Here is an 8,815-nt window from a genome sequence, read left to right on the forward strand (position 1 = left end):
GGATAAGTATATGTTTGATTGTGATATTTTTTAACTACTAGTAACATATTTTTAGGGGATCCTATATATAATTGGAAAATGACTTATCTTACATGACATCCTCATATCTCATCATTTCAAAATCCCTTAACTCACCTTCATCAATTATTCCTATTATATACATTCTTAAATTATAAATTTCTTATTTTTATTTATATTAACAAATGGATAACATTGGCGCTATCTACACTCGAAAAACTCCATTCTTTAATTGACCATCATATCATAATTTATGGGCAAATAGACGACCCAAAACCAAAAGTCTAGTTCTTTTCGCACGCTGAGAGGACCCAAAAGTCCCACTATAATAAATCTATATCAAAATTGACCAACTAAAGGGAAAATTAAAATAAAAAAGTGAGAGTTTTTCTTGTTATTTTTTAACAAAAAATGTTGAAAAAAGAAGAAATAGGGTATTAACAAAAAAAAAAAGAAGACGACTATTAACACTCCTCACTCCCACTCTATGATTTTGGTCTGTGGTCCACATCGTCAATTGCTGGCTTATCATCTCAATTCTCATGATCAAATTTTAAACGGCTGTGATCTTTCGATCAAAATGGTCTGTCCCACAGCAGAAAAAATGAGTCGGTGACTCTCTGCAAACAGGAAAGCGCCTCCATCTCTCCTCCTCCATCTCCGTTCCTCTCTGCCACTGAGGATTCAGCTTTTGATAAATTATTAAAAAAAAAAAAAACTTTAATATTACCCTACTTTTTTCCAATTGTTTTACCACCTAATCAGATCAACCCTGGTTTTTTAATTTCAGTGTTGATTCATTTGGCCGTATATCATTCTTTCCCTATTTATCTGAATCTTGATCTGCTAAATTTTGTTCAAGTTTATCCCGTGCTCCTATTTATTATCTATACGTTCTTGAAAAAAGATTAATTTTTTATTGATTATGTCATCAAGAAACTCTTCCTTCACAATCCCTAGGCCTTGCAAGCATCTTGTGGATTACAAGATGAAGCACGGATTAAAGGGTTACAATTCGATCCAAGATTTGTTGAAGTTCAGCCCATATGGTAGAATAATGATTGATAAATCAGATCCCAGATGCAGTTTCTGCTCTGGTTGCTGTGGCAGATTGTTTATGTGTTTGATCTGCTCCTCAGTTACATGCTGCATAAATCAAGAATCAAATCATGCCCTTTTGCATTGTGAATCTGTTTGTGGTCATGAGATTGGTGTTGATATGGAGAGGGCTGAGTTGTATTGCTCTGTGTGCTGTGATCAGGTCTATGATATTGAATTTGATAGAGTTGTGATGTGCAAGAAAATGTTGGGGTTGTCTAGAAATGGGAGTGATGGGGTTGTGGAGAGTGGTCAGCTGAGGCTGAGCAAGAGGAGGAGGTTGGATTTTGGGGCTGATTTGGGGTCGGAGAGTGTTAAAAGATCGGTGTTGAGGAGTAAGCAGAGGTCGAAATCGTGCCTCCCGTTGGGGTTGAGGGGGTTGAACAATCTTGGGAACACTTGCTTCATGAACTCTGTGTTGCAGGCATTGCTTCATGCTCCCCCTTTTAGGAACTACTTTCTTAGTGATAGGCATAGCCATGAGAGGTGTAGGAAGACCTCTGCTGATAGGCTGTGCTTGCCCTGTGATGTGGATGTCATTTTTGATGCTGTTTTCTCCGGTGATCGGACGCCTTACAGTCCTGCTAAGTTTCTATACAGGTTTGTCGATGTTGATGGATCGTTTTCTTGCATTTTTTGGCACTTCTTGGTTGTTGTTTGTGTGCTGTGTTTATGGATATTGATAGTGGATCATGTTTGGGATGAGTTGTTTTGGGGGGATTTGATAGTTAAATTAGTTGATTGTAACTTATAGGTTTGGAAAACTGGTAGCTTTTAACTTCATATTTGATATGTATTTGAGACATTATGAATCAAAAACAATGTTGCCAATGCTGATTGAGGTTGTCTCCATCATTTTCAGCTGGTGGCAGCATTCGGAGAATCTTGCTAGTTACGAGCAGCAAGACGCGCACGAGTTCTTTATCTCAATGCTAGATAGGATCCATGACAAGTTGGGGAAATCTAGTCTTGCAAATAAAGGTAAATTGAGCTCCAAGATTTGGCATTTCCTATTTTGCAGATTGAGATTTGGTTGAAAGATATTAGATTGCTTTGTTCTTTGCTTGAGATTCTATCCATCACTATTGATGAACAAAAAAAAAGAAAGAAAGACAAGTAATGATCTTGCTTGTGAATGATAAAAAGGCAAAAGCCTCATGCCATAGATTCCAACACACTTGTATAGATATTCATGTAGTAATAATAATGCATAGACTCTTAACTACTTGTAGAGAATGTTAAACGCATTCAATCATTCGCCTTTTTTCTGTTTCGCTGACTGGAAAACCTATCGATGTTTGAACAGAAAATGGGGATTGCCAGTGTATTGCTCACAGGGTTTTCTCAGGGCTTCTGAGATCGGATGTCACGTGTACATCCTGTGGGTTCACATCTTCGACTTATGATCCGTGCGTGGACATCTCTCTCGACTTGAACACGGGCGCCTCTTTTGCAACGGATTTCAGCAGCCGGTCAAGCAAGCTGAACGAGACCTTAGCAGCTCCCACGCTTGCAGGCTGCTTCGACCTGTTCACGAGGCCGGAGAGGTTGGGATCGGACCAGAAACTCTACTGCGAGAACTGCCATGAAAAGCAGGACGCGCTGAAGCAGATGTCTCTGAAGAAGCTCCCGCTGGTCCTATGCCTGCACATCAAGCGTTTCGAGCACTCGCCAATCCGGAAGATGTCGAGAAAGATCGACCGCCATCTGCAGTTCCCCTTCTCCTTGGACATGAGGCCTTATCTATCCTCTTCCATCGTGAAGAAAAGATTTGGGAATAGAATGTTTTCTTTGGAGGGAGAGGAAGCTGCAGATGTTTCGACTGAGTTTGAGGTTTTTGCAGTGGTGACTCATTCTGGGATGTTGGAATCTGGGCATTACGTGACGTATCTGCGTCTGAGAAACCAGTGGTATAAATGTGATGATGCTTGGATTACAGAGGTTGATGAAGAGGTGGTCAGAACCTCACAGTGCTACCTGATGTTCTACGTGCAGAAGGTGTTTTACCACAAAGGGAGCGACGACCTCGGCTGCCAGCCGGTGTCGCCACTGCCGGATGCCTTCGTCCCTATAGCCGGCTGTTGCTAGACGAACGAACGGAGATAGCAGCAGCTTCGACTGTGTTTTCTTCTTGGGTTTTTCAGCTTCACTTCACATCCCTCCAAACGACACTTGCAACTATGTACAGATATTAACTATACATTTGACAGGAGGGGTTTTGGAATTATATATTTGTCACAACGGATTTTCCTGCATTTCATCTCACCTAAATTCGGGCACATGAAATCTTTCACCATAATATTTGTCATTTCATCAAATATATTGAGAAAATATCAGTATGAAGAAGACAAGACAAGAAGATAGCACGATCAATACAATGTTAAATGTGACTTGGAGAATTGTTGTATGCTCCATCTCTTTTCAGCCACCATCAAACAGTTTCTTGAATTTCCTACGATAAAACGAAGATGAAAAGGAAATTTTAATAATGGATTCCATTTTGAGAAGAAACAAGAGTTTGTCTTTCATTCCATACCTTGCGGGACATTACTATTTCTCATAAGAAATCAGCCTCATACTGTGCAGGGACTTTGCCACGTGGATATATCGCCTAGAAGGCCACGAAGCTGATCTATCAGAATCTTGAGATACTTGTTCTTCTCTGCAAGTTCCTATTCCAAATCAAGATATATAATGAGTTATATGTTTCAAGAAATAAACACATTGGGCACATAATAAACATATGATTTGCAGTGAATAAAAGGAAAACAACTTGTTAGCTACTCTTTTGATCAGGTCTTCTACCACTTCATAGGCCATAGCACGCCTACCATGCTCATCCTTTAACGAGAGCTTGTAAATAAGTAAATCAGTTTTGACACCAACAGCTTTCAATAATGGGAGCATGCAGCAACATTAATTTAAAATCAGACCGACTGAAGTAGCTGCATCGGGTGTGTTTTAGTCTCTCGCATTAAGATGATTCTGATGCTTCTATTCAAACTCATTGTAAAGCATTAAAGCATGCATAAACACCTCATGACGTCAAGAGTATTGCCAAAGTAGAATACTAGGACATGCCAAACCATGAACAGCAAACAGATTGATCAGCATTTCATGTAAGCATAAGCATTAGCAAAATAGAAGAGTTTTACCAAACTGCTTCCCAGAGAAAAGGAAAAGAAATTTCTCTTGTGACAGAAAACCTTTTTCCAAGGGCAAATCAATTATAATTGAGACCTTTACATCCTACAACAAGGAAAGGGAACACATTAACTATTTGACACAGCATACTGAATTTGTTTGCCTAGTGTTGATTCGGGTTGGAACTTGGAATCAATGCATATGGCTTCAGAGCATTAATTAATACCCCGGGCTGGATGTGGCAGCATATGAATGTATGAACATTATTCGCATCTTATTTGTTTCTCTAGCCACTTTGGTCGTGACAGTAGAAGCTAAAAGTATCACCTAGCGATAGATTCACTCCTAATCCCAAGTACCCAAACATATAATGTATTCACTGGAAAATTCAACAACTCTATTATCGTGTATATTATTACACTGAAAGTACTAGTACCGTTCTTAAGATAGAGGCTTGCTCTTCAAGCTTCTCTATTTCTGTTTGATCGGCCACAGATCCTGAACTCGTCAAAACTGATTCAGACGATTTAACCTGCTTTAGTTGAACAGACATTACTCATACGATCAGAACAGTTTAAAACCTACCTAATTCTTCAAAGTCAAGAAAAAATAAATAACAGATAACAGAATGTAACTTAACATCAAGATCATAAAGACCAGGCACTCAAAATCACCTCAAACTGTATCACCATCACACAACTGAAATATGCAGCTCAACAGGACTTCCAATAATGGAGCCAGACTCTACTGTTAGGGGGCATTTACCAATTGTGAGAGGATATATAAATAAAACATATGATTGAGCATTTGAAGAATTAGATAATCACACAAATTCAAAATTAATCTATTCATCTGGTAGATTAGAGCAAAAATAATTTTCTAAGCAGTATGGAGTACTGATGCAATAAATAACACCCCGACAATCAGATTGCCACAACCACAACCACAGCTATGAGTATATCTTTTAAGGTGTATTCAAAATGCAACAATTTGAATCTTAAAGCATAATATGTGGAACTTTCAGAACATCCAAAACCACTAATACAGTATTATTAGTTGAAGGTCAGTTGCAATTTGAAATTTATTATCCTCGACAATTAAATAAAAAAAACTGAAGACTACCTTCTGCGCATTCGAAATCGCGAGGAGGACTGAACGCAGGGACGCGATGGAGGCCTTATACTGCAGCCTAGCTTCGTCGAGGGCGCCGCCGCCAATCTCGAAGCTATTATGATGCTGAGTGTGGGACTGCGACGCGGAGGCAGAGGAAGACGCGGAAGAAGAGTCCGAAGACACGTCGTGGTGGCCGTTATTCATGCTAGCGGGACCACCGCCGGGATTAGTGCCGCCAGGAGGTGCGGCGGAGGCGGAGGACGATGTGTTGGACCAAAGCGCAGCGTTGCAGAGCTCGTCGTTCATGGCGGAGAGGATTAAGAAGGCGGATTGGATCGTCTCCTCGAGGTGCTTCTGGCCTTCGACGGCGAGCTCTTGAGTGGTCTTGTGAGAGTAATTGCTTGATGTTGGGGAGGAACTCATCGTTGAGTGCTTCTCTTCCATTTGCCGGCGAGGAGGAGGCGGCTGACGGAGGAGAGAAATGGAGGAGGATTTGGGGAATTGAGAGCAATTTGACTGTATTTGTTTCAAAATGTAAGTCGCATTAATAGGCTAATTCAGACTGCAAACTCGCATCGCGATTTCTGGATCTGAGAAAACTCGTTACAAAACGATTGACGATGAAAACCTAAAACTTTTTTTGATTGAAATAACCGGTCCATTTTAATACTATAATTTTGTTAACAACTTCATAAAATGAGAATCCAAATTAATATTATGTTTCTCTTTTGGCAAATAAAGTATTTTTTGTGCTGTTAAATTCAAATATAAATCTATCTATTATATATTAAAACATGAATTTTTAATTAAAAGTTAATTTTAAATTAATTGTAAAATTGAGTGGCAATTTATGATTAAAATAAAATTGAAAGTTTATTGTGTGCCATATTTCCTCTCCTTTTTTTCTCTTTTATACTATAATTTTATTCGTTTGCAAAATCATGTTATTCAGGTAAGATCGCGATAAGAATTTTAATTTGATACTATATCATATATATATATAAAATGTTTAAAACGAAGAAGTTAAAATCAACTAGAACAGCGGATTAAAAGATTTCAAGGAAGGAATGACTTGTTGGCTATCGAATCTATGAGGGATGCGAAGAAGGAATTGGCTGGTATTCTTGCTCGGGAGGAAACGCATTGGAGGCAAAGGGCGAAGCAATTTTGGTTGAAAGATGGGGATCAAAATACGAAATTCTTTCATTCTATGGCTTCGGCCCGTCGCAAAGCTAACACTATTACACGTTTGCAGCGAGATGACGGCAGTTGGGCTACCACCCCCGAAGAGCTAAGGAACACGACGAAGGAGTATTTCGCTACTTTATTTGAAAGCCCTCAAGGAGGGGGGGATTTTAGTCATGTGTTAGACCGTCTCCAGCCTTGCATTGATAATGATAAAAATGTGGAACTCACCAAGGAGTTCACTATTAAAGAGTTTTCTGAAGTTCTTGGGCAAATGCATCCCGATAAATCTCCGGGACCAGACGGTTTCAATCCTCAATTCTACCAGAGGTTTTGGGGAGTACTAGGCGCGGATATTTTTCAGAATTGATGTGGTTGGCTTAATGCTACTACCTTTCCTCCTCAGTTGAACAGTACTATTATTTCCCTTATTCCGAAGGTGGCAAACCCTTCTAATATGAAAGAGCTCCGCCCGATTTCTTTGTGTAACGTGGTCTATAAAATTATCTCTAAAGTCTTGTGTAATAGATTGAAGAGCGCTTTGCCTCACCTCATTGATCGAGCGCAGTCGGCTTTTGTGGAAGGACGTCTCATCCACGACAATATTCTAATTGCGATTGAAGCAATCCATTCTATGAAGAAAAAGACTTGTGGGAAGTTTGGGACTGTGGCTCTCAAAATCGATATTAGCAAGGCGTATGATCGCGTCAATTGGGATTATCTTGAAGCTGTTCTTGAGAGATTGGGTTTTTGCAGTAAATGGTGCAGCTGGATTTCTTTGTGTATTCGCTCAGTTTCTTATGAAGTTATGGTTAATGGCGTGACGATTGGCCCTATTATTCCTGGTCGTGGCCTAAGGCAGGGCGATCCCCTTTCTCCGTATTTATTTATTCTCTGTGCCGAGGGTCTCTCGGCTATGATTAACTATGAGATGGCGAGAGGAAATTTGCATGGCATACAGATTAGTCGGGGAGGGCCGGCAATATCTCATCTTATGTTTGCCGATGATTGTATTTTCTTCTGTCGGGCCTCCTCAACTGAGTGTGCTAATTTGAAACGAGTTCTTGAGGATTATGAGGCTGCGTCGGGGCAAGGTGTCAATTACCAAAAGTCGGGGATCCTTTTTAGCTCTAACGTCGCTGCTGGAGATCGTGATTTGTTGTCTACTTTGTTGGGCGTCTGGTCTCCGCTTAATACCGGCCGCTATCTCGGGCTGCCTTCTCTTATTGGGCGGAAGAAGAATGAGATTTTCCAATATTTAAGGGATAGATTGTGGGGCAGAATCAAAGGTTGGAATGGGAAGAAGTTGTCAAAGGCTGGAAAGGAAGTGCTTATCAAGAGTGTTGCTCAAGCTATTCCTTCGTTCAGCATGGCGATTTTCTCCCTTCCAACGAGTCTTACGGATGAGATGGAGAAGCTTCTCAACAGTTTTTGGTGGAGTAATAAGGCTGGAGAGGGTAGAGGCATAAATTGGATGAGTTGGCAAAAGCTTTGTGTTGACAAAAACGGTGGCGGTATGGGCTTTAGGAGTCTTCAACTTTTCAATGTGGCTATGTTGGGGAAAACTGGTTGGCGTTTGCTGCATGACCCGGATGCTTTGGTTAGTAGGGTGCTAAAAGCTAAGTATTACCCTCATGGCAACTATCTCACCGCTAAACTAGGTTTTAATCCTAGTTTTACTTGGCGAAGCATCCATTCGGCTCAAGACCTGGTGAAACGTGGTATTCGTTGAAGGATTGGGAATGGCTCACAGGTTAAAGTCTTTAAGGATCCTTGGCAGCGCCGAGATAACAGATTTTGGGTTGCCTCGGCTCCGCCTCCGGGGTTGGACGATATGAGAGCTTTTGAGCTCATGGATATGCAGACTGGTGGCTGGAATTTGGGCCTTATTGATCATTTGTTTCTTCCTGAGGATGCGGCTGCTATTGTGAGTATTCTGCTGTACCCGAATGCGGGTATTGACAGGCCCATCTGGCACTATTCTTCTTCCGGTATTTATATGGTTAAGTCAGCGTATAAGATTGCGAGCGACCTCACGATTGATGCTCAGTTTCGAGAGGAGGGTTCTTGGTCCCATATCTGGAAGTTGTCCGTTCCTCCGAAGGTGAAGTCCTTTCTCTGGAGAGCGGCAAAGAGTAATCTTCCCTGCAAAGAAAAACTCTTATCTCGAGGCCTTCAAGTGGGTGGGAAGTGTGGTGTTTGTAAGGTTGGGTATGAAAATTTATGGCATATCTTTATAGCTTGCCCGTTTGCGGAG

At 40.8% G+C, this 8,815-nt stretch overlaps 2 protein-coding genes across 4 annotated transcripts; one reads left to right on the plus strand and one right to left on the minus strand.

The window, feature by feature from the left end:
• The first annotated feature begins 482 nt into the window (after nucleotides 1-482).
• LOC131024861 (ubiquitin C-terminal hydrolase 22-like) lies at nucleotides 483-3,371 on the plus strand. The gene is made up of 3 exons (XM_057954408.1): nucleotides 483-1,716; nucleotides 1,979-2,097; nucleotides 2,423-3,371. The coding sequence occupies exons 1-3, from the start codon at nucleotides 944-946 to the stop codon at nucleotides 3,202-3,204; spliced, it is 1,674 nt and encodes a 557-aa protein (XP_057810391.1). The 5' UTR covers nucleotides 483-943; the 3' UTR covers nucleotides 3,205-3,371.
• A 33-nt stretch (nucleotides 3,372-3,404) lies between these two features.
• LOC131024862 (mediator of RNA polymerase II transcription subunit 30-like) lies at nucleotides 3,405-6,006 on the minus strand. Of its 3 annotated transcripts, none has more exons than XM_057954410.1 (4): nucleotides 5,383-6,006; nucleotides 4,697-4,792; nucleotides 3,653-3,788; nucleotides 3,405-3,568 (listed from the first exon to the last, which is right to left on the minus strand). In XM_057954410.1, exons 1-3 carry the CDS (start codon nucleotides 5,815-5,817, stop codon nucleotides 3,690-3,692), a joined length of 630 nt encoding a protein of 209 aa, XP_057810393.1. In that variant the 5' UTR covers nucleotides 5,818-6,006; the 3' UTR covers nucleotides 3,405-3,568; nucleotides 3,653-3,689. The 3 variants fall into 3 exon arrangements, with proteins under 3 accessions (XP_057810393.1, XP_057810392.1, XP_057810394.1); XM_057954409.1 differs by having other exon boundaries at nucleotides 4,697-4,795; nucleotides 5,383-5,998; XM_057954411.1 differs by lacking the exon at nucleotides 4,697-4,792 and having other exon boundaries at nucleotides 5,383-6,003.
• Between the last annotated feature and the right edge of the window lie 2,809 nt (nucleotides 6,007-8,815).

The sequence above is a fragment of the Salvia miltiorrhiza genome, chromosome 5 (assembly GCF_028751815.1).
Source record: "Salvia miltiorrhiza cultivar Shanhuang (shh) chromosome 5, IMPLAD_Smil_shh, whole genome shotgun sequence".
NCBI lineage: Eukaryota > Viridiplantae > Streptophyta > Magnoliopsida > Lamiales > Lamiaceae > Salvia > Salvia miltiorrhiza.

What these genes read in the sequence shown, in the direction of transcription:
- LOC131024861 (XM_057954408.1), top strand. Translation starts at nt 944, where the DNA reads ATGTCATCAAGAAACTCTTCCTTCACAATCCCTAGGCCTTGCAAGCAT. An exon ending in CCTGCTAAGTTTCTATACAG is followed by an intron (nt 1,717 to 1,978) that starts GTTTGTCGATGT and finishes CATCATTTTCAG; the next exon opens with CTGGTGGCAGCATTCGGAGA. An exon ending in ATCTAGTCTTGCAAATAAAG is followed by an intron (nt 2,098 to 2,422) that starts GTAAATTGAGCT and finishes ATGTTTGAACAG; the next exon opens with AAAATGGGGATTGCCAGTGT.
- LOC131024862 (XM_057954409.1), bottom strand. Translation starts at nt 5,817, where the DNA reads ATGGAAGAGAAGCACTCAACGATGAGTTCCTCCCCAACATCAAGCAAT. An exon ending in CGATTTCGAATGCGCAGAAG is followed by an intron (nt 4,796 to 5,382) that starts GTAGTCTTCAGT and finishes GTTCAACTAAAG; the next exon opens with CAGGTTAAATCGTCTGAATC. An exon ending in AAGCCTCTATCTTAAGAACG is followed by an intron (nt 3,789 to 4,696) that starts GTACTAGTACTT and finishes GATTTGGAATAG; the next exon opens with GAACTTGCAGAGAAGAACAA.